Source organism: Egretta garzetta, unplaced genomic scaffold (genome assembly GCF_000687185.1).
Source record: "Egretta garzetta isolate BGI_Z169 unplaced genomic scaffold, ASM68718v1 scaffold383, whole genome shotgun sequence".
In the NCBI taxonomy this organism is placed as follows: Eukaryota; Metazoa; Chordata; class Aves; order Pelecaniformes; family Ardeidae; genus Egretta; species Egretta garzetta.
The window spans coordinates 2,117,485-2,142,616 of record NW_009259100.1 but is presented as its reverse complement, the minus strand read 5'-3'; the positions used below and the strand labels follow the sequence as shown (position 1 = coordinate 2,142,616).

General features: G+C 42.7%; 1 protein-coding gene across 1 annotated transcript in view; it reads left to right on the top strand.

Moving 5' to 3' along the window:
• Positions 1-13,812: 13,812 nt before the first annotated feature.
• Positions 13,813-25,132, top strand: part of PTGFRN (prostaglandin F2 receptor inhibitor) — a gene marked incomplete at its 5' end in the record, with an annotated part of 38,918 nt that continues 27,598 nt past the window's right edge. The window contains 4 exons of the mRNA XM_009635218.2: positions 13,813-14,178; positions 15,056-15,475; positions 18,909-19,292; positions 23,673-24,098. Coding sequence (XP_009633513.2) covers positions 13,813-14,178; positions 15,056-15,475; positions 18,909-19,292; positions 23,673-24,098 — 1,596 coding nt within the window. The remainder of the gene's footprint in view (positions 14,179-15,055; positions 15,476-18,908; positions 19,293-23,672; positions 24,099-25,132) is intronic.

Sequence of the window (25,132 nt, the reverse complement as noted above, 5' to 3'; positions counted from 1 at the left end):
TCTTACCGGAGGGCCGTTTGCCCTCGAGTGAAGGGGGCAGTTCAGGGAGACACCTGTTAGCTAGAAATCTCAAAGGTGCTTAACAAGGTACTACTAAGAATCTTCTCTTGCAGTTTAAAAGTGTGGACTGCTGATTCTAGTGTCTGTGGCCAAGCCCATCTACAGCTTTCCAGATTAATTTTAACACCCTTGACTTTCAAATTGGTGGTGTACTTTCCACTTCTGTTCTTACGCTGCTCTGTATTGTATGCTGTTAGGCAGCTGCTGTGTTTGCACCAGACATCATTTCTTTTCAGTGGATGTTAAAATTGTTTCTTTGTGTTAATACAGTGGCTGGTAGAGACTTCGGAGACTTAGCCTGCAGTGCACTGTTGCTTTTGCAATGGGTATTTGGAACTTGCAGTGTTTTCTTTAGTTCTTATGCTACGTACGTGTACCAGTTCAGGATCCAGAAAATGGCCGGCATGCTCTCTCTGGGGATGAAGTTTGGCTGTAGAGTCTTCTGTTGAAAAATGTACTATGGGACGTAACTGTTCTTCCTAACGTAGCAAATGTGAGGATGCCTAGGGTGAATGCAATCTGTTGTCTGTTTCAATGTAAGCTGATTATAAGTGTTAGTTACTGAATAATTTCAGGATATCCAAGTTTCACCCAAATATTAGCAGCTACTTTGTACGTAGGTTGACTTATTAAATAGCGTAGCCTAGAACAGCTCTGCAAGAAGACTGGAGCAGAAAAGAAACAATTAAGCATTTTCCTTCTGGGCGTCTTTCGGAAACTGTATTCTCCTCCTCCTGCTATTTTAATGTCATGTTGGTTCTCTACACGCCTTTCTGTCTTGTTTCATGCTCAAAAGGATTCCCTCTCCTGATTTTTTTAGAGTTACTTGAAAATTCTGTGGGTTTTTTGTTCCTTTTTTGGTCTCTTCTCACTGCTGGGCATAGCCTAGTCACCAGCCTGGGTGCCACTGAGGAGCAGCAGTAGTAAAAGGGTACTTACTCCAAGCTCCTACTTGCTAAAGCTGTGGAAAGAGGGAAGGCTGATACCAAAGATCCATTCAGCCTTGTGTCTTGCCTCTGGCAGTGCCCAAGAGTGGATGCCTAGGGAAGAGTGAGCATACCCTGTTACTATCCTAGTGTATCGTCTCATGATCTTCTGTAGCTTGGAGTCTTCCTGAGTTAGAGGTGGTATCCTCATGTTTAACTTTGGATATTTCCCCCAGAAGTTTGCTGGCTCATGTGTGTTGCAATTGACTACCTCTGAAGTTTTGTTTTCTGAAATGTCTGGGTGATGGTGCATATTAACTGATCTCTGACTGTGCGTTAACTTTCCCTTTCTCTTTTATCACCTGTGGTGTTGACCTTTCTGTAGACAGCATGCCAATGGTAACAGCAAAGTAAATACTTATGAGATACGTTTCTTCAAAGTGGGAATAACAGGAAACACTTTAAGATGTGTATTTCGGTATGCTTATCTGAAAATTAGTAGCTAATGGCTGAATACCAAACTTTACTAAGATGTCAAGCAATAATATGTTGTGATGCAGTCTTTTATTACATGGCTAAACATGGGTTTTCTCAAATGTCTAAATGGCATAAAATTCTCCCCAAAAGCTTAAATGTGTGTGACGTTCTGTTGTGTGATGTGCTACTGTGTATACCAGGGAGGCTATTTGGTATTGGTTGTAGCGGTAAGAGTATTGATGAACCTTGCTATTCTGCTACTGGAGATAACAAAATACCTGCATTGAATACAAGGCAAGGTTTTGAGAGGTGATGGGGAAGGCTTGAGGCTGTGAGCCTCACACTTTAGAAAGAGACTTGGTTCCCCAGAAGGTTAATGCTCAGGGTTGTTAGAAAATGGAACATCTTCATTTCTTGAATGAGCTAACTTTGGTCACAGGAGTGGAGTGTTTCTTTTTTTCTGCTTGCTCTAGAAGGCACAAGTACAAAGGAGTTTGTTTCTCTCCAGGACTGGGGTAATTGGGAGTGGAGCTGTGCCAGGTGTGTGTCTTGCATGAGGTAATTCAGCTCTCTGCTAGTTTCTGAATCTCTCGCGTGTTGCCCACATGTATATACCTGCCCACCTGTTCCAGAAAGCCTCTTATTTTTGTCCAATAAAATTAATCTAGTAAATTAAACAGCAGCTGCATACAATACCATTTCCTTCCACGTGTGAGAACAGCTTTCTAGAGGTAGAATTCAGGGGCACGGACAGCTAATTACACAGCTAATTTGCCTTCAAGCTCTCCGAGGCAGTGAATGCCAGTAAATTTTTGACTCTTGCATGCTTTTTTGAAAATTCTGGCTGTTAAATTTGTTGAGCGGGGATATGCAACACTGCAAAGCGTGGGTGGATTTCATATCCTAGCCATACATTTGTTCATGGCTTAGCTCACATTTGTGATTTAGGGAAGAGTTCCCATTTCCACACTGAAGTTCAAGTTAAATGTGAACAGTCCTTTAAGTATCCTTTAGGAGCACACAGGCTGCATCTTCATTACCATTTTAGTTGAGGTGAGGATTGAATTTCTGAGGTGAATCTCCTCGCTGTCCCACTTTCTGCACATTGCTTTTCGCTGGGAAGCAATCTGAGTGTGCAATTAGGATTCCTTTGGATGTAACTGAACCAGCAGTGTCACTCTAGGAGCATATCTGCTGTGCTTCAGGTGCTCTTGGGTCTTTGGCCTATGGCACCGAACCTGGTCTGATGCAAACCCCCAAACATGCATAGTGTGATTCCTGGGGCCTCAGCACCAAGTGTCCCCTACAGCCTTTTCTCGTTTTGGACTGTGCCAGGTGCTAAAGCAGACAGCTGTGCTAGTCTTAAGTTTCTATGTGATGGGGGAATAAGCTTTTTTGCTTTTTAAATATTAGTAAAGTAAATAAGCAGGCCATCTTGAGTTCCATCTACTGATCTAATACTTCATTCTCAATTCTCAGGAGTCTAAATGCAACCTACCAGTTTGATTTGAGTGTTGTTTGTGAAGCTTTTTCCTGTGTTTCCAGAACTGTCCATGTGGGTATTTGTCTCTTTCAAATAATGAAGAGTGCTGTGGCATGCCTGTTTTTAAAGCCAGCTGTGTTGCAGACCCATCTGGGGGTAATTTTATTTAATGGTCTGTGTGGGGGTTACACAGACCCTCTTAAAGACCTTGACTGGAATCTCGGTGTACTTTCTAGATACTGTTTTATGCCCTTGACCTCTCATCTTTTTCTTACCTGGACCTCTTTCCTCCTCCTGTCCCCTCCGAGCCACTGACCCTCTCCTTTGCAAGAGGGAAGCAATACTATAATGAAAAATGTATCTTCCTGAAACGGGGGTAATTTCACATGTCCATGTTTTTTTATGCTAGAGATCAGACTAGCTGCCTTTTCTGGGGCAAGAGTTTCTCATCATCAGTGCTATAGCAAATAGAAGCTCAGCAGCAACAAGTACTGTAAATACCTCACAGTCCTGTTCTCAATTACAGAATTAGTTATGTAAATCTTGTATTAAAGAAGGAAGAGCCCTGATGTCTCTTAAATCATAGTCGTTGTGTGCACGCATGCGTACAATGCCTTTTTGTCTAGGAGAAAAAATATCTGTGCTCCTAACATGCAGGCTCCATGGAGATTAGCATACTAAACAGCATTGCTCTGCATGACCTGGAATTGGCTTTTGAGTGCTAATTGGATCTATGGGCTTTGAGAGAAGGGGTTGGAAAACATTAGTTTCTGGTTTTCCAGGTTGCAGACAGCAGTATGGATATGGTGGTGGTGTAGGTGTCCAAATGAAGTCCTTGGGGGGCTCCTGAGCTACGGGAACACCAGTTGATAGAGCACAAGCTAACTGTCTGCTTTGCATTTGCTTGTGTCTTCTTTGCCTAGCTGTACCTATCTTTCTCTTTTCATCTTTATGTAAAGAAACAGTGTGATACAGTGAAATGAGCACTAAGCCTGAAACCAGGAACGCCTGTGGTCTATTCTTAACTGCATGAGTTTGGTCTAGTCAGTTAATCTGTCCAAGTACTTCTTCTGCAGCAAAAGAGTGGGCAATAGCTGTGCTACTGCACTTAACGGCATGTGCTGACATGGCACAGGCACTCATCCCCATGCTGTAACACCCATTCTGTGTGCATTGGTTGTTGGCATTTTTAATGTGTCCCTTTGCTTGGAGATTATTTATGGTGAAGATGAGACCGTTAGATAATTAAATTACAGGCAAAAAGGATTATTCTATAAACACTGAGATCCATCCCTCCACTGGCTGCTATGGCTGCAAATCAGTTGTCAAGCCTGGAGCCAAGGTGGGCCAGTGCCATATGCTGCCTTGCCTTGTTCAGCAGTTCCAGCAGCCTTGCTGCCCATCCGCCTCCTTCCGTAATCTTGCACAACAGCAGATGCAAACAGAGTGAAGCTGCCCTTCAGGATCCCAACCAGAGTCTGAGCGCCTAACGCGTGTGTTGGGTTGTTTGGTGTTGTGGCTGCTGACTTCTGTAATTGGGCTTTGCTCTGTTGTTGTTTGAGCTGAAGCCTACGTGATACCTTTGCTCATACAGTGATGGGTAGTTGAGAAACTAGTCTCTGTGTACTGAGATTTGAAATGATCCCCAAAAATTGTTTTTGGGGAAGTGGAGGTTAAGATTAATAATATCTGGATTATGAAAGCATGATGGGTTAAATTGTGGTGGATGAGTGCTATCAAATTTAAGTAGGTAACCCCCCAAAAACAACAACCAACCCCTCACACCCCCTCCAAAACACCCTGGAAAATCCCCCCCCCCCAAAAAAAAACCCCACCAAACCCCAAAGCAAAATAACCACCCAAAAAACTTGACACCACACAAAAAAACCCCAAATAGCTTTTGGTGGGGTTTTTTTTGTTTTGCTTTTTGTTTTTAGTATAGTTGGTAATGAAAAGTAAAAGACTTTGCATTGGATTCAGCACTTCTTATATTTGAAAACATTTTGAGTGGGTTTTTTGATATTACCTAACATTAAAGATAACTTGGAAAACAAGTGATTACTTCACACCAATAAAAACCAATATCTGCTGCTCTGGGAGGAAAAGGGGATGATAATAATGGAAATTATTTTGGGGAGAGGGGAGGAGGATTCCAGGATTTCATTTTTTAAAAGTATAATTTGTGAAATTATAGATTTGTGAAACACATGGATATTGCTATATGTGCATCCGTTAAAAAGTATTTGAGAAAAATACTTTTTCCTAGCTTTCCAGCTTTCTCACCTCTGCTGGGTGCTCTGTCCTATTTAAAATCATGCTGGTTGAAAAATGTATTAGCTTTCATAGTTTAACATGATCTTGTCTGGAATTTGGATTTTTTGTCTTGTCTTGGATTTTCACACTCGGTGTACAATTTTAGTTAATGTAGATGCAGATTTAGACATCATCTATTCTAGTCTGATTGTTTTCTCCAGTTAAATCCAAAGAAAGTTTGGTTTAATCCTAGTGGTGTGTTGCGTTCCACAAGATCAAAGAAAATGGTTGGTCTCTGCCCAGAGGAAGTTGCAGTACAGAGCAAATGGATTTGGACTGCTCTGCTCGGTTCTAACTGCTTTGGGAAAGACTGAAGATAACAGATAAGTGCAAGTTAATGGTGTTGCAGAACAGCACTGATTATTCTGTATATTCCAGCTTGAGGACTTCGGTTAAATGTTGGTGAATGTACACACTCCTCTTGAGTTGGAATTAGTATTACAGTTTTTAACCTGTTTCCGTCCTACCCACTAAAGAAAATGCGAAGATACTTTAGATAAAGTATTTCTGCAAATACTTGCAGCCCTGCTTCCAACTGTGCTAGCTGTCCAGCTTTGAGTTGTGGGCTTTACTGCTTTGTCAACTGTTTTCCTTAGAATGTAACATACTGAACCTCTCCTCTGGCAACACAAATTGCTTCTGAGGCAGAAGGATAGAAAATCACCTGTCTTGTATGGCAGTCTAAATACCACTTCCAGAGTCCCTGGACTTTTTGGGTCAGATGTCACCAGGTAACCTAAACGGGCTGCTCTGGCAGAGCAGGGTAAAAATGGAGTTCTTTGAGACTCTTTGGAAGGAAGTAAATGAAGGTCGTTAGCAGGGACAGGTATTTCAGGTGAGACCCAGGAAGAAGCATCATGTTGATGCTTGCATTTCATTGGGTTTTTTTTCTCTGCTTCCCCTTTTGCTCCCAGCTGCATTTTGGAGACTTACCAAATGTAGTTCTTTAGATACAGCCTTTTATCTTCAACTGTCAGTCAGTGGTAGGGGAAGGAAATTGAGATGGTATGTGATGGAGTTGTTTGACGCCCAGAGGAATCTAAAATGCGATATTTAGTATTATCTCTGCCTGTTAGGCATTTGTTCTGTTTGGACCAGTGGTGCTACAGTTCTCTGCCTGCCAAGGGCCGCTCTGTTTGACAAACTGGCCTTCTGCTTTGCACAGCTACCAAAGGTCTCCTAGCTTCTCCTTTCCCCTCTACCTGCGTATGCCTTGCTCTGCCTTCCAGTAGCATACCCCTCCCCGTGACTGGGAAGCGGTGGTGCACAGTGGGATCTGTTCTGTCAGCAATTAGCGATAGTGTTTTAAACTCGTAATTAGTACTGCATGTGCAGCCTGGTTTCTGCCTTACAAGCTTCCACTGTAGTTTACTGGTCTCTTCTCCTTGTATTGTAGCAGGAATAACCCACAGAAACACTTTACGGCAAATTCCCATGGCTCATTTTGGCAGAGAATTGAAAAGGGTTGTGTGCATGGGTGAAAGAGATGCCAGTCAGCTGGTTTTTAAAAGGGTGGAGTGGGACAGGTGAACAGTGCTTTAGTGCTTTATTCCCGATAGCCCAAGAGAGGGGCAATTCTGCCCGTTGTAGTTGCCTTAGCAGAGAGACATGGCAGAGGAAGGAGGCTTTCCTTCTTGTGAGACACTTCAGTGAAGTTTTTCCAAAACCGAAAGAGGGTAGGTTTAGATTAGACATAAGGAAGAACCTCTTTACAATGAGGGTGGTGAGGCACTGGAAGAGGTTGCCCAGAGAAGTCGTGAATGCCCCATCATTGGAAGTGTTCAAGGTCAGACTGGCTGGAGTTTTGAGCAACCTGATCTAGTGGAAGATGTCCCTGCCCACGGCAGGGGGGTGGAACTAGATGACCTCTAAAGGTCCCTTCCAGCCTAAACCATTCTGTGGTTCTGTGATAACTAAGAACTGTGTCCTAGTGAAAGCCTTGTGGTTTGCTTTTGAAATCCCTTTTCTTGGGCATGGTGGGTGAAGGGGGAGTAAATGGGGAAGACAGCAGGTTGTTACTGTGCTGCAAAATATGTTGTTTTAATCCTTTCATGTGAATCTTAATCCACATGATATGGATGGAGTCCAACTGGGAAGGTACTTGCTTTTTCACCCAGAGCTGGAGATGAGGCTTTACTGAGATATCTCGGATGGCATGGAGATTAGAACAATCCAGCAGCCTTGCAGTTTGATAGCATTTCTGAGGCTTCACTTAAGATGCAGTATGCGTTTCTTCATCCTGATAGAGATAATGGGTTTTAAGCAATTACACCCAGGCTAATTCCTTTTGATAAGAGCTCTACATTATCTAAAAAAAGAATCCTAGCCGCCTGGGAAAGAACAATGCAAATGTCTCTCTCATGGAGTCTTTCATTCGCTCTTCTCTGATATCTTCAGATGATATGCTGTAGATCTTTCAAGCCATAAAAATTTATCAGTCTTTTTTTAGGTAGGGAGTATTGCAGTCAGGGAGGTGTGACAGTACCGTTGGCTTGCAAGGTGTGGAGGGAGCCCTACATGCTTCAGGTGATTCCGGGCTACTATGGTGATGACAGCTTCGACATAAGGAATCAAATTTGGTCTCTGTTAAAGGAGCCCCTTGTTCCCTCCCTGTGCAGGCTGTCTGGTTGTAAGGTGAGGGTTGCTTCTGCTGATTAGGGCAATCTAAGTTTTGTAATTTGGAAAAAGTAGCAAGAGCCTACCACTTTCTTTAGCATAGATCCCAACCCTTACTTTGTGTTTATCTGCACTGGAAAGAAGAATATGATGTTGTTGTGTGTTAAGAAGGAATGGTAAGAGATCTCACTTACTTAGATTTTTTTTTTTTTTTTCCTTTTCAAGACCAGTAAAGAAATGTCAATAGTTAGCTGCATTTCAGGTACTTAAAGAAATTCCTTTTATTCTGCTTAATCTTTCTGACTTTTCTTCTCATACAGTGTAGGATAGAAAATTTAATTGATTGCCTTTAAAAAGGGGGGGAATCCCAAAGCAACATGTTGTTTGTGTAAATGTGCCACTTCTAGGAAAATCATGTTATATATTAAAAAAATCTGCATTAGCAGTACTGAAAGGTTTTCAAATGTTGTAGGTATGTTTCTTACAACTTTTTCTTTCTCTCCTGGATAGTTGCAAATGATGTGTAGCTGCCTGATGATAATTGGAGCTGGGAGGAGGAGCAAGGGGAAAAGGGGAAGATTTGAGATAAGGATTATAGTCTCCCATGCTGATATGCTTTGGTTCTCCTTTCCCAGAGAAGAGCCTGTGAGTGTGTGGCATGCTGTCTGTCCCTTTACCTACCTGCTCACTAGGGAAAGTTGCTGAATGCCTCCCAGCGCGAGCCTGATCGGTTCTCTATCAAAACGGAGGAAGAGGTTTTGTGTGGATGTGTCTCTTTGGTGGGACAAAAAAAAAGTTCACAAATCAAATATTTTTTTTTCCTCTCCATTTTGTAAAATGACTTCATTCATCGCAAACAGTGTAGTTAAGCAGTACAGTACAGAAGTAGGAGATTTGGGATTTTGCTAGAAATAGGAGGCAGAGTGCGCAGCTTTAGCGGTGGGGAATCCATTGCTCATTCTTCAGTGTGGCACAGGAAGGGTTGTCCCTACTCAACCCACTCATTTACACAGTGCTGCAGCAAAGTGGTGCCTAGATTGAAAATAAATGGTGGAGTTCAGGGAGGGAAAATCATTACCACCATTTGCAAAGTTGGCCGCAGAGTTTTTTTCCTGTCATAAACTGTTGTGAATTTGAATGGGCTGCTGTATTTCCTTCCCAGGAAAATGGTAATAATTAATTGGCAAATGAAACAACCTTTTGTTTGGAATGCTCTTTTGAGATGAAAGGCATCAGCAAAGTTGTTGCTGTATCTCCTGTGACTGCCTTGGTTGAGGAGCTGGACTGTGTGTTCTAAGTCTTTCTCATGCAGAGGCTCGAGTGCTTAGTCTGAGCCAATTTATTCATTCTTCAGCTCTTACTTTTTTGGCTTTAATTGGCTTCCTACTGCATGTCACATTGTGTTTTCCTTTGGCTGGCGGACATAGAGAGTTGACCTCCTTCTCTGGGCTGCTAAGAGAACATGTTTTCTTATTAGAGCGAGCTGTCTAGCACAAGCTGGAGGAAGCACCTTGTGTAAGAGTCCTGAAGCAAAAGTGTGTTCTTTGCAATGATAATACCTTCTCAGCCTTGTGAGCAACTCCACAGATTACTTCTCATCTTGTTATTGCATAAATGATATGTAGATGCAAAACCTCTGTGAAGATGAAGCTCCTAGAAGACTTTCCTCATTGCAGTGTCCCTAATGCAGGAGGAAATCTTCACCAGCCCTTTCCTTGAGGAGCTGTGTAGCTTGTTGAGAGTTTAAACAGACCACCTGTTTCGTAGATCCTGCACAGTTTTGCTGCCTCGTTTTCTTGGTTATGCTAGAAATGACAGGTTGCTATTTAATGTACTCAGATTGACTTCACAACCTATCTATTCAGTCATCTGCTTTCCTTGTTCTCTTTGAAAGGATTTCATTTAATGACAGCAATGAGATGGTGCATCTAGGTGATGGGACAAATTAATTTAAGTACTTCATGAACCATTGCTAGGGAACAAACACTAGCTCAAAACTGCCTAGGCTATATCTGGGCTATCATGCCTCTGTATTATTAATATGGCAGGCCCCAATTTATTATTCTGCCTTGAGCCAAACTTTGCCAGTGTTCCTAGTGGAGTATTTCATGTGTTCCCTTGGGAGAATCCTCTAATCAAGTGCTTGACAAACAGCCATGAAGGCTCTTTGGTTGCCCTGCTTTTTGGGGTGTTCCTGGCCGAGCCCTGCAAAAGCACTAGTGTTGCTTGGTAGTCCTATCACCTGTCTCATGACCTCAAGGAACAAGTCCTGTCTCTTATGTCTGTGTGCTGGCCTCCTTGAAGGGGCTCCATTACCTTTTGTTTTAGAAAATAGTTCCTTGCAATTTCATCTGGTGGTCTGGTAACTCTGTAAAAATAAAGTTTTGTATTTAGGCAATTAATCTTGTGCTCAGGCAGGTTTGATGTCCAGCATTGCAGTTTATAATACAGAGCCAGTTACTGAGTTCCTGCTAAATACACATCTTTGGTGGTCTCAGTGATACTGAAAACCACTGATTGTCAAAGTTCTGTTGTTTTCTGTCACTAGTGTATACACTATTCTGTCCTGCTCCATCTGTTTCTACAGTTAAATGGGATTCAAGTGAATTCACTAAGAACATGCCACCTTATATTAACAGTGAGATATATTAGGTGTCATGAAAAAGAAATGTTTCCAAAAAATTTAGAGTTTGAAGCTGTCATGTCATGAAAGCTGAACTTTGATTGCTCTCCAAAGATGGAGGGGGTGTATGCAAGTAACGCAGGGCACTGTAAGAATAAAATATTTATAAAAGCTCCTCATTTATCTGACAAAGTAAAATGGAGCTCACCTCTTGCCAAGATCAGTATCTGTAGCTCTGTGCCTTCTGCTACAGCTATATGAAATGTTAATCCCTAACCCACAGCAAAGAATGTAACATCTTAGTAGCTAGGGATACTTTTGCTGTTGACTGCTGCAGGACAAAAGGCAGAACCCTGAATTCACAGCTTGCTACATACCAAGCCTCCTGGGTCACCTGGAAATGCAGCTCACCCTTGGAGCATCTGCCCTGTGCATGCTCCTCCATACCTGTGGGCACAGCAGACGCTCTGCAGTGAGTTCTCATTCTCTCAAGATGCTGTCTCTGTGCTCCTGCCTTACGAGAATCATGATGTATCGTAACAGTAACAAATGTTATTGGTCGTAAAGTATAAAATTATAACCGTTACAGGCTGTCCCTTTTCTCTTCTGCAGCCTGTTCCATTGCCCTCCTTCCAACTTTTTGTTAAACTGGAATTGTTTGTGGGACTGTGCTGTGAGGAACGGGATAGTCATTGCTTTACAGCAATAGGGTATGGACTTCAAACAGATCGGTTGAGCAGTCCCTGTGCCCCTGTCTTTCCCTTTGGCCTGCCTTCTTTTATGAAAGTGCTAATCACCCCCTACCTTCGTTTAGTGTCAAAGGTTTTTTAGTGACCTTAGAAGAAGAGAAACTGAGCTGTCGGTGCTAATCTGAAACACAAATGTGCAGTCCTTGCCACATTAGTCATGCCTTTGTCACCTCTAGATTGGATTAGTGTGGTGCACGGTATGTGGGTCTGCAGCTGAAGACACATGCGGAACAGCGTTGTCTGCTTGTTTTAATGTCACAGGAGAGTATTTTCTAGAGGGACATCAGCGTCTGAGGAGTGCCCTCTGCCAGGATCCTGAGCTGACTTCTCACAGGGGTCTGCTGGAAGCTGGTTTGGCGGTCAGGCAGTGCTTTAAAGCTTACCTGCTGCTGTTACCGCTTTCTGTAAGAGGATAAGTTGAAGGATTGAATGGGGCTGCAACTTAAGATCTAGCAAGGAAATATACCAGAGCCCTCCAGCTTGCTTTATTTTTTTCTTGGTTGTTTTTCTGTATAAATGATTTTAGTATGCGGTGCTTGTGTTTAGTGAGATGTCCTTAAAGACACCTGGTTGCGGAACAATACGTCGGCACTGGACATTTTTCTCTCTGGTTCACACGTCAATGGTGCAGAGAAGTCCGGCCTCCGTGTTGGGACTAGTGAATCACTTGGTCAGGTACATAATAATCATCTTCTGGGAGGGATATAAGGGGTAAGAGATTAACCCCAGTCTGCATTACAAATAAGTTTAATGAAGTACTAATGTTGAATACAGAAGGTCATGGCAATGAGGAAATCGGACTATTACGACTGAGCCTGTACACGTGAACAGCCTGCAAAGCAAGGAGCGTGCTGGGAGTTGTGAACCAGGGAGGTAAAGTCAGTGTCAGCCCTTGGTTCAACTGTTGGCTGAACTGTAACTGGGGATAAAAATACACTTTTTATCTTGTAGTTATACCCAGTGTGTACAGCTGTTTGTGTAGTTTTTAAATGCCCACAGAAATCTTTATTCTTTAACACCTACATGCTGCTCTGGAGAGGACAAGCTGCACTTTATAACAGGTTTCCCAGTGGGTGGTTTCTCTCCATGTGACTTAACTTCTTTTCCTGCACCTGGATACCTGTTGGCATGGTAGTTCTGAGACAGCAAGTCAGGTCTTAATCTACAGCAAGAAGATATACAGAGTGATAGGAGGGAAAGGCTCAGCAAGTATATTGCTGTTCCTGTCACTAGCTGGTGGCTTTCCCAATGTAGCTGGTGAATTAGAGCAGTTGTGGGTTGGTAGATTTTGTGTGTTGGGGGGTTGTTTGTTTAAATCTGGTTTTGCCTCTATGGTATCTCAGATCAACCTTTTGGTCTGACTGCTTTTGATGTTGTTACGGCCAGCTACTTGGTTTTAATAAGATCTGTTGATCAGTGTTCTGGCATCTCCTGTTCTACCTGGTTGCTAAAATATTTTTGCTAGGGTATGGAGCTGGTGGGATGCAGTAGGCTGTTCGTATTTGGAGACTTGAGTTTAGGTAGTACCTCTCTCTGAAAAGATTTCTCTGATTGAAACTGAAACTATGAATCAAAGCAGTTTGCTCTTTTGGGAAGGAAGAACCTGCCAAAATCCTTGTGCAGCTGCTGGGGTTATTCTTTGGGCTATAGAGCCAAATCAACCAGAAAAGTCTGCTGTGTCTTTGCCAGGTTCTCTGGCTAGCCTAAGTGCTTCACACTTTTGCCTGGAGCGTAACATACTGCTTTGCCAGCCTTCTGCAGAGAACTGCTGCTGTTGTTCTATCCTTCTAGTGAGACAGCCCCAGAAAACACTTTCTGAACACTGTGTGTTTCTCTGCTCTGGAGGGAGCCTTGTCTGCTCATGCTCCCATGTTCTGGGACTTCCACCAAAGAGGAAGTGTGTGCTGGAAATGGGTGTGGTTGCAGAAATCTGTTCAAGCAAATTGTGTCTGTTGAAATCAGTTCTTCCTTTTAAATCCATTAGGAAGGCATGGAAGCTCACCTGTGTTAGAGGAGCCACAACCTTTCAGGTCAGAAGTGACTATGCTCATTTTTGGAGAAAGTTAACTTACCATTCTTATGGCCCTCAACTTAGGGGAGAGTTAGTTTCCTACTTCGAACACTCTACTGATGTCAGCAGAAGACTTACAAAAATGCATTATTAGGTTATGCCCTCCCTGTAGCAATAAAAACCACTTGTTAATGTTGTTTAAGTGTCTTACATAGCACTTCGCGTGTTGTAGAGAAACTGTTACCCATTGGATCTGTGACTAGTTCTTTTTTTTTCTCCTTACAATTTTCTCTCCCTCAGTATTTGGTTACCTAGCGTGTTACTAAATAATGAAAAAAAGATTGTCCACACTAAAAATGGTGTGTTTAGGGGCTCCTGCTCCAGTGAGATTAAATGTTAATGAGAAATACTGCTCTTACTACTTCCAGTGTCTACAGAGTGGGGTGCCCAACCTTACTCTATTTTTTTTTTTTTTTTTTTTTTTGGGTGTAATTCTATCCTGGTAATTCCTTTTGTTAACTGTATGTTCTCTCTCTCTTTATTCTGCTGCCTAGCCTTCTGCAGAGGGCGTGTTGTGAGGGTACCCAAAGGTCCTCTTATTCGCGTACGGGGCACGGAGGTGGTGATCCCTTGCAGCGTAAGTGACTACGATGGACCCAGTGAACAGAACTTTGACTGGGAGTTCTCCCGAGAGACTGACTTTGTGCGGATAGTGAGTACCTGGGATTCCACATTCACTTCTGAGGAGTACCAAAAACGCGTGGACCACGGGGATATCAAACTGAGACGGAGCAGCAACGATGCTGTGGAACTTGTGATTAGAAACATCCAGCCAGCTGACCAAGGGAGATACAAATGCTCCACGCCCAGCACTGATGCCACTGTTCAGGGAAATTATGATGCAGAGGTCCAAGTGAAAGGTATTTCTGAAGAGTGAGGTGTGCTCTAAATTTGTTTTTGATATTCATTATAGATGTACCCTTAAGAACATTGAATTTCTGTTGCTTATGAGAATTGTGATTTTTCTTTTTTTTTTTTTTTTTTTTTTCTCCTCCCTGTTCCTGTTTAATTCTCCTAATGCCAAAATCAAAAATTGGGAAGTATGATAGCAAAGGCAAGTGAGGTAAAGAAGCAAAGAGAGGCTGTTTACTATAAATATCACTTTCCTTTTTTCTGTTTAGTAAATATGTAAATAAAAAATGGGAAAACTAAGCAGTAGGTTTTCTGAAGACATCTGCAAATATTTGATGTCCCTAAGCCTCTGGGTAGAGAGGCTAACTTCAGGTAAAAAACCACAGCCTGTCTTTTCTGACTTATTTATAGTGTCATTTGGAGAACTTCCTATATGAAGGAGGTAATCTTCCTTTTCCTCTTTAGCATGTTGATACTGCAGTCATGCCCTAGCTTTGCGGTCTCATTTAGGATTCTTCAGTAGAGCTTGGGAGACTGGTTTTTTTCAAGTGTCTTTACCTTTTACTCTCATGAAAATCAAGATGGTTTTGGATGGGAATAGTCAGAATGATGATGTTTGGATAAGAAACTAAAGCGAGGGGAAGGATAAATGAATTTGAATGCTTGTCTTGGCTTGTTTAAAGGGGAGCACTTCCTTTAATGGATTTTCAGCTGAATTTTCCTTGTTCCTGGAATATATTTGTGTGGAAGAAGGAATGATTGGCCAGGTAACAAACTACCATGTGGTAGTTTTTACTGACTCTTATCTGAACAGGTCAGTGTGGGTGTTCTCTTCTTTCTTCCATTTTATGATGCTTGTGTCTTTTGGTCTTTTTTTTTTAATAGTGATTTCCGACGGCTTATTGGTGAGTGGTTCAAAAGCACGTTCCTCAATGTCTCTCAGGCTGTCTGAGGGTGACTCCTTCAAGTTGCGCTGCTCAGCAATTACCACCTCACCGGAGCACACTCACCTGCATGTGACTTGGCAGATCAAAAGTGGATTGACTTGGCGGGACATCCTATCTTTGACTCATGAGGGCAAATTCCAGACAGGTCCTGGCTATGAAGAGCGCTACCGTAACGGAGATATCCGCTTGGACACAGGAGCAAATGACACATATCGGTTATCTGTATCCCAGGCCTCATCACTGGATGGGGGTGCCTACAGGTGTCTTGTGAGCGAGTGGGTGAGAGGAGCAGATAGCTCATGGCAGAAGATTCAGGAGAAGAGCGTGGAGATAGCAAGTATGGCAATCCAAAGGACTGGTGAGTGTTACTGATGGGCTGGGGTCACAGCTTGTAGCTACAGCAGCACTGTAGTTGCAGACTGTAATACTTTGAGAGCAGAAATTGGGTAAGCTGAACCAAATGAGGATACATTCCAGAAACCTAGAGTTCTGTTTGGATAGCTGGCCTGTTCACATCTGAGCTGATAGAAAACGTTTGGTATAACTTTGCTAGCTTTTATTTTGAGGAGAAGGGTGATGGCATGGAAGCTGACTGGAACTCTTAGATGCTTAGACCTAGATTTTTATCTCATCCTTAGTTCACTTCAGATTGCTTCTGTTTTTTATATTTCTTAAATAAACATTGTATTTAACCCCAGAGTACCCCACACCTTCCCTCTGCTCTCCCATTAACATGGGTTGTCCCATAGCACTAAACAATTGCACTTCCCCTGTAAAAATGGCTTGTGATTCAGTGACAGATGTGAAACTTTTCTGTACGTTATTAAAATAGCATAGAAAGATCAAGAGAAAGGAGGAAGGCAGCAATAATTTAACACGATAAATTATCCAGTGATTTTTATCACTGACACTGGTCTGATTGCTCCGCAATGTTGGCTGGGGTCTAGGACAGTAATGGTTGTGTTAAACACATCATTGCATGCTTGAACTAAGGAGATAAAAATACATATAGTGCTGTGCTGTGCTGAGGATATCCAGATATCCCTGCCCATGTAGGTTTCAGGAGTAGATGCAATAAGCACTTAATTGCATTAGCATTACTGCTGCTAGCTGGAGAAGGGAAAGCAGGAGCGATGCATATTGCCACTCAATAGGTGGAAAAACAGGTGATGATGGTCCCTCAGAAATGTGAGATTATCAAGATATTTTAGAATTGTTCAGACAGTAAGGGTTTCTTTTCATTTTTGTAATCCTTTAATCACTATGGGGAGAACCCAGAACTATTGGGGGTTTTTTTGCTAGCTCATTTGGATGTAGTTTTAGTATCCTGGTGGTGCTTAGCCTGTGAAATTTGACAGGATCAATCTGCCCCCTCTTTTTTTTCAGGGTATCTGTTACACAGTAAAGCTTGCAGTTGCTCTCTGCTGAGGCAGGGTTTGCTTAATTAAGAGCTGTAATTCTCTCTTTTGTTGCACTTTTGGAGAGTTTGGTTTAAGTAGGTGGGGTTTAATGAGTGGCTGAAAACAGCATGAGAATGGCCAGGACCAGTAGTAGTGCAGTTTTTTAATGTGTTTTGGGTGTGTGGTTTTGTTTATTTGTAGGCTTCGTAGTTTGTTTTTTTGTTTAGGATTTTTTGGTCTTAATTTTTAGCTCAGTCATTGGTAGCATTGGCACTTTGTCAGGGGCATGAAGGCTTTCTCTAAAGTTATACTAAATGGGATAGGTTATTCTCTAGCAAAACATTGTGGAAATTTTTACCCACACATCCTGTAGTAGGACTTGAAGACTATCTTGTGCTTGCATCAGAAACCTCTACACTTGCATGCTAAAATGATCTTGTATGATGGTATGCCCGGTTGGTGCACTTCCCTCATTCTCTGCTGCTATAAACTGTAGGTCTGAATTTGTAGAAACAAAATTAAAAAAAAAAACCAGAATAAAACAAAAGATAAATTACCATATCTAATGAAAAAAGTCATGCACATGTAACTGTGTGTGTTTTTTCTGTTGCCCATCACTTTCATCTCCTAAAATCATTACATCTGTGGGCTTTGCTTTGTTCTTGTATGTCTTTTTTTAATAGTGCCTTGCACAACAGGTATATAACCCTAAGCGAAGCCTTCAGACATGTCTGTAACCAAAAACAGAGCATTGAGAATACACATGGGGTAAACTCTGAGTCCCTCTGTATGCATATACTGCCAGATTCTGAACACCTGTCAGTATTTCATGAAGGCAGAAGTATTTCTTGGAGAAATGCTGCTCTTAACCTTGCAGATGAGTCTTATTTTGTATTCTGGTATTAGTCTGTTAAATTAACTAGGCTTTCCTACTGATTCCAGTCCCATGATAAAACAGTGAGGGCAGTCCCAATGAGATACTCATCAGACAGGGGACTTTGCTTTACCACTTGGCTGGGGCTTGCTACCCTCTGTTCAGTTTGACTGCTCTGTGCTATCAAGTGGTAAGTGGTAAGATGAGCATTGCTTGGTTTTATCGGCAATAGTAGTAGTTGCTCAGTTGGGCTCTGGCCTTTATATGTTGTGTCTCATTCCTGATATGATAATCCTGGAAAGCTTTTACAGATGGGTACCTATTATATAGTAGAACATGGTTTTACATAGAAGTCACTAATCTGCACCAGAGACATGGTTGCCTGTTTAAGGCAGGAATCTGTAATCCTGCTTGTGGTCTTGGTCATAGATCTGCTGAGAAGAGCTGCTGCCGTTGCAGCCCTGTCTGCTGGCCTCAGCTGAGATTTTAGAAGCAGCTGCGTTACACACTGTGGGAATGGTGCTGCACTGAGATCCAAATCTAATCTTTAGGCAATGTAGAATGAGGGAATGAGCAAGTGCAGACATGTGGTAACAAGGTAACTTGGTGAATGATATGCACTGAGGTTTAAAAATGACACACGCAGTACCCCTGGTTTACGTCTCACAAGTAACTAAGGCCAGCTTTTCTACTCCTGGTCTTGACACTTTTCATCCCATGGCTTTCTTTTAATAAAGCTGTGGCCAGCCTGGTAACCTACAGAATGCAGAAGGTCCTGTTTGAATGCTGGCTATGACCACGTGTGCTATATGTATTAAAAATATTCACCGGCCAGTGGAAGAGTTTGTTAAATGTGTTTTAAGTGGCTATTGGCTTTACTTTGAAGTCCCCAGTGTGTGTTGCTCAGAGCAGTAAATGGAGGAGTCAGCAGTATAAGGAGTTACTGCTGCCTTCTGTTTGCTTCCATTTTCATGTTTCTGCAACATACCTGAGGTCAGTCAGGACTCCAACGTGTGTCTGTGGTGGCTTCTCATCTAAAGCTGTTCTGTTGAGGAGCTCAAAACGATTTCAGCAGAAACCAAAGTTGAATTCTAATATACTTCCTAGTGATTTCAATGGACACTTTTTCTTCTGAGAGATAGTCCCAAACCAGCTTGACCCTCCCATGAGAATGGAAAATCCTGCACAGGTTTTCCTGCTGTGTGAAGGTGACATGCAGTCTGTGATTGGGACAAAGCCTTCATGGACCAGTTGCTGTTGAGTTGTAAAAACCGTGTTCTCCTCCTCCCCCATCCCCTCCCCCTCATCACGCATCCCTTGTTTGACTGACAATGCGTACTTCCCTTGTAATAGATCATGCAGCTCCATATCAAACAGTCATTTGAATGTAGGGCTACTGAGCTACTTCAGAAGCTTCTGTAATAGAATGTGAAGTCCTAGATAACTTAGTAGACTTTTTTTTTTTTAAAGAAAAAATAATAACTTTTTGTTTGAATTTTTGTCTCTTCATTTCTAAGCTCTAGATGTGGTCATCTCAACAAGCAATGTGTCTGTGACCGAAAGAGACTCCCTGGATCTTACATGCAACATCACAACAGACAGGAGTGGTATTTTCCAAGCGGAGGTGATGTGGTATTTTTCTGCATCACCTGATGATACCCTGTCAGATGCTCAGGTTTTGCTGAGCATGGACCATGATTCTATTGTCAGTGATTCAACTCTCATCAGCCTGAGCCATGTAGATAGGAACTCCTATCGCCTGTTGGTGCGTGATGTGGATGTTGAAGACTCTGGCTACTACTTCTGCCAAGCAGCTGTCTGGGTACCACTGCACAACGGGAGCTGGCATAAGGTGGTGGAGAGGATATCTGCACCAGTCAGTGTGGTGGTGACAGCATTAGGTGAGTCATTCTGCTTTCAGACTTCATGGGTAATGCACCACTCATTCCTTGGTCACATCAGAAAAGGGAGAGGACCTTGCAGAATCTCTTCTGTGCAAGTTTCTCGTTTGCATTTATTGTCTATATGTAAGGTCTCTCTCTCTCACATATAAAAATACTGATCTGTCCTATGGGGTTTTGGTTTTGTACATTACCAGGTTTTAGGATGTCTTGCCTCATGTCCCATCCATGCACTCCATGTTCTGGTGTCATTGAACAGTCTGCAATTGGGAAATAGGACTTAAAAGCCTGCCTTGTTTTCCAGGGGCTGAAGCTGCCCCTGTTGTCATGTTGTCCCGTTTTACCTCCCTCATACCATTAGCAGGGCTCTGGTCCAGCAACAGGCATTCTCTCTGAGCTCTGAACATAGTGATATCAGATGCTTCCCCTGATTTTTGAGTCATACACCATAAAAATAATTTATAATGGAAACTTGACAATGAACTCTAATAGCTTTCAAAGGTGTTGGGGTTTTGTTTTGTCGCTTTAATCACTAGAGAGACACCACATCCTAATGATGGATTTAGAATGGAACATGACTTTATACTGCTTTATTCTCCTCCTTCAACACAGAAGTCCATTTTACAAGACCATGTGACATAGCTGTTGAGTAGTGTGACTGAGTGAGAGAGACCTGGTTTGTGGCTCATTTAATGCTAGTAGTGTTGATTAGCATAGTGGCCACTAAATGGGATTTTCCTGCGGTATTTAACATCCCACTCAGTATGGTGCATTTTTCATCATTTGGTCCTAGAGATGAGTGGGTTTTTAGCCTTTTGGACAAGCAAAGAATTATTTGTGCACTTGAAGTTACAGCTTCCATATGTTACTTCAGCATTTCTGCAGCAAGTTCTTTTAATTCACCAGTGGGGGGAAAAAACCCAATCTACTTGATGATCTCTTTACTCTCTCCTTCCTTCATCCCCCAGTTGTTTTTGGTGGTTTTCCCTTCTTACAGCTCCAATACTGTCAATGTTCACATTTTTTTTTGGAAGGGGCTCGTTACAAGCAGCTGTGTTTAACAGTTCATTTAAGACTGGTTGACTGAATGAGCAACAGAAGCTGTAGGTAACAGATTCAACAGGCTTATCTGATCTACTTGGCCTACAACAGCAGGCTGACAGTATCTTTCCCTTTTTTTTTTTTGCTAGACACATCTATTTTGGAGATCCACAGTCTCATATGCATGCTGCAGATTGTAAAGCTTTTGCTTCGCATTATCCCAGCTGTGGAGATCTCTCTTTATGCAAATATCCTTAGAAGTAAGTTACTTGGGAGAAATAGTAAAAATGAAACTCCAGCAAAACTTCTAAAAGGCCTGTTGTTTTAGGGATAGGTCTAGATATGTCAGCCTACACATCCTGTCTCCTAGTTTAATCTTGGGGAGACAGCTTCAATTCACAAGCAATGAAACTCAGGATGGTGTTGCAGGATGCTGTAGGTAAGGTATCTGCACCTGCTGAAATTCACAAAGTATTGGTTGTGTTGGAAGCATGAATTGAACCCTAGATATGAGCTGGGGGAGAGCTCGCAGAGCTGTAGTACTTGGTGTTTGTTCCCAGCTTTGACTGGATGCAAGTATGTGGCTTAAACTCTCCATGCACCTCTTGCTGTCAGAAACGGGTGGTACTGCCCAAAGTCCTGGTGGTACTGGTTACAAAGGCAGAGCTCCTCCAACATAAAAGTACTGAATGAGGCAGCATATAGAGAGCCTGCTCTGAAGCCTGGTTTTCAGAAATAAATAGCTATGTCACAAGGTTAAATCCGAGTGACAATGACTTTAAATGTTGCATTTTAGCATTGTACAGAGCAGTTGAGCCGTGGCTGTTCTCAAGTATGCTTGTAATGTGTGCTAGAAGTGCACAAGTGATGAATGTCTTGATTTCCTGTACCTCATTCAGCCATTCAAATTGCACATTCAACTTGTGAGTGTTCCTTCCTCCCCTGACTTGTGTGCATGTGCACGTGTGCACATGTGTTCGTGCATGCGCAGGTGCACTGCACGCTCATGTACTCTCTCGTAGTGCCCGTACCTGCAGGACTATTCCTTACTCTTTCCATTCCAATTTGGTATTATTTGGGAACTGGAGAGAATAAAATCTGCTCTTCAGCAGATGCTTGGTTGCTAGGGCAAGGGAAAGTAGAATGAATTTTCAGCATTTGAGGTTTTCAACTGCATCCAGAATTCAGCGACTCCTCCTCCTTAATGGAAGTTAAGAGCTGCTGGAGTATTAAGTCATTGAACTGTCAGTGAGGCTGTTCTTTGACAGCTGACAGACTGGAGGAATGAGGTTTATCCAGCCAGCCTTTTATTCTTTCTAAATCCTCTGTTTGAGTGTCTGTCAGGGTGAAGCGCCTATCTGGAGTGGTGCTGTCAAAGCCAAAACTCTCTTCTTAGCAGTCCTTCCCCTGCCCACAAATAAAACAAACCTGAAGTGATTTTCTAAGAACTCGAGTTTCTTGCAGCTTCTTCCTTCTTGTGTTCCTGTCTAGAGAAGAGTTTCTGCTTTCACAGTCTTTATTCCTGCGAAAATATCAATTGGTCTCGAATGCCTTCTTTTTTGGGGGGGGGAGGGGGGGAGGCGAGGGGGAATGATGAGAAAATTGCAGAGTGTGAGCAGTGTGTCACGAGGCCCTGAAGAAGACTAGTCTTTTGTGACTGAGACAGGAAGAGTAGTGTAGCTGTAGGATCTATGGGGGCTTACACCAAAAGTGGGGTTTGGCCACCATTAATAATCTATGCCTTGGTTACAGCAGAGGAATTCTATGCATTTTATTATGCCTTACTTACACTGAAAACGTGCAGAAATCTGCACAGGTTTGCTGGTTGTCGGTACTACAGACTTACGTAAACAGTACTTTTATGCTTGTGTGTTACCTAATACTGCAGAAACTCAGCATCAGTATCACTAGGTACTCTAGTGCCTGGTGTGTATTAATGCCCTTGTTCTTGCTAGATGCAAGGACACTGCATGCATAACACTTAATGGCGAGAGATCTCTTCTGCGAGCTGACATAGCAGCCAGCTTGCTTGATACAATTGTTTTTATCCTTTGCATCTGAAGTCCAAAAGCGCATGTGTGCACACAGTTTGCACAGCAGTTCTATTAAGATGCTTTATTATCTTGGCTCATTGGTGAGCTCAGCCTAAGTTTAGCCTTAGATTGCCTGCTCTGTCCCAATTATAGCTTTGGTTAATTGTTTCTAGGAGGGCAAAATGCCAAATAAAACATAAAGCAAGAAATAAATATAGAGCGATGAATACACTTACAATGTAAAAGCCATGTGATGAGTATTGGCTGAACAGTTGGAAAGCTAGTCTTTTTTCTGAATTATAGTAGACAGCAAGACAGAAAAATATTCTAACGCTAGTAAATAAATATGTATTTCCTTTGTGGTGTGAGGTTCTTGCTGTAATCTTTTTCCTTTACTATCTCTGTAGTCTGAGAGAAAGTAGTCATGTGGCTGCCTTATCGCTTTTAGGCTTTGGACAGCCAGCTATTTCAGATTTAAATACAACAGCCCTATTCTTAACCCATGCATTTCAGGCACTCCTTTTCAAGCTTGAGGTATTCCAGCCTCAGGGCTGTACAGCATGTACTTCATTCTTCAGACTTGTGAAGCTCTTCTGATCTATGCGTTTTTGGTTCTTAACCTAGTTGGTATTTATTATGCTGCCTGCTGAAATTTACTGTGCACTGCTGTTGGTGCTGCCCGTGGCCAGTGCCAGTGGTGGTACCCATGCCCCCTGGTTTTGGTGACTGGGTGAAGTGTTTGGATTTTGGATTGTTTTCTAATATTCTTTAACAGTATTGTAGAGACATGATGGGATGGCGAAGTGTGGAAAAGAAGGCATTTCAGGCTGGGAAATGGCCTCTTATCCTGGAGAGGAACTGGGGAAGTGGGATGTGTCTGGTCAGTGCAAAGCTAGAGAATAGCCAGTCTCCTCTTGCTGCAGGCTGCCCCAGGCATTTGGACAGGTGCAAAAGGTGCCTGGCTGGACTGAAACTGAACCCACATGGTGGATTCTTGGGGCCAGGCCTATAGAAGGGAATGATTTTTAAGAAATGGTCTGACTAAACACCCAAAACGAAAGGTCTTGTTTGGAAATGTAGGCCTAGGCATAATTGTGTCAGACTGGTGCAAGCCTGCGAACTGGAGTCCAAGTTCCCAGCCCCCAGGTCTTGTAAGAAAAATGCATATTCTGGCACTTGGCTTCCAGCTCAGGTGCTTTCACAGACTGGGTGTTAGAAGTTCGCAGTATCTCATAATAAGCTCTGGCACTTTCTCTATACTGCTTGTAGCTTCTAACCTGTTTCTTCTGGATTTCCTCTACTGCAGAGCCAGACTATGAGGTATTTCTGAACGCCTCTAAAACACCCAAGTTTTCAGATGACCCCACAGAGCTCAACTGTAGGATCACAAATGCACAAGACACCGAAGCAAATATCCGCTTCACGGTTTCCTGGTACTACAGGCCGCGACTGCGCAGTGACGATGTGGTGGCAGAGGAACTCCTGGCCACGATGGATGCAGACTGGACTCTGCTGCTTGGGGACAGGAGCAGAGAGCGGACTCAGAATGGGGAAATAATCTTCTCTAAAAAGGCTGTTGACACCTTCAGTTTACGAATCCAGTGGACTTCAGAAAGTGACAGAGGGGATTATTTCTGTGTTATCTCTGCGTGGAGTCGGCACCGCAACAACAGCTGGGTAAAGAGCAGAGATGTGACTTCTGCACCTGTCAGCATTTTCTGGGCTACACAAGGTAGGAACCTTGCACCTATTCGCTGAAAGACCTGGGTAGCTGAGATGGTTCTCTCTTGAGTAGGCCTGTCAGCCAGAAGGGCTGCTAATGGGCTTTGGAAATGTTGTTCTGTGTTATGAAGATGAAAAAACATTATTACCGTGTATAAAGGCCTCTTATTTGTGGAGGGAAGTAACTACTTAACAGCACTCACCAGTTTTATGCAACAGTTGGGAGTGGAAGTGCAAAGTGCAGGTACGTCAGTCAAACTGCTGAGACTTCCAGGAGCCGGGCTGTCATTGTGGCAGGGGTGGCATCCAGCGGTGTTGCTGTGGTCATTGCCTCCTTTCATGATTTGGGAGTATTGCGGTGTCGCTAGGATGCATCTTGCTGCTAGCAACAGGGTTGTCTTGAGGTGAAAAGAGGAATGTCACTCACTTTAAGTCTTCTCTGTCTGCCAGCTTGAGAGGTTTTTTCCGGTCTTCTACAAGCCTGTGTTTAGAAGGCACTTCTGAGGAAGTTCATGGGCATAGCAGTACCAGAGTATCAAAAAATAAGCAAAGTCATTCAGTGATTTGCTTGCATCTGGACCTTTTTTAGGCAGAAGTGAACTAGCTCTACTCAGTATTTAAACTGACTGTGGGAGCATTTCTTATAAGCTAGAGTTACGCGAATCGCTTCACACTGGCTTAAAATGGATGTATGTATCCTGGATGTCCTGTAGAGTGATACCATTCTGGCTTAGGTGTGAGGTCATGCAAGAGGATTAGGGACAGAAGGAATAGGATAGCCTAGGATTTAAGATATTTGGCAAAAAACTATGCTTAGCTAAGATGCATTTTTCCTGATAGATTTGTTTAATGGTCTAGCTCAGGCAGCCACAGGCAGAAAACTGTATTTCAGAGACAAGTAGTTTGAAATCAGTTTAAAGTCATTTAGGGATAATCCCTAAACAGCAAATTGGAGAGCTTCTGCTGTGATTCTGCTTCAGTGGAAAGAGAAATGGTGGCCTCCTTTCTCAGTACTCCCTTCATCCCCAGACCAAGCATGGTCTG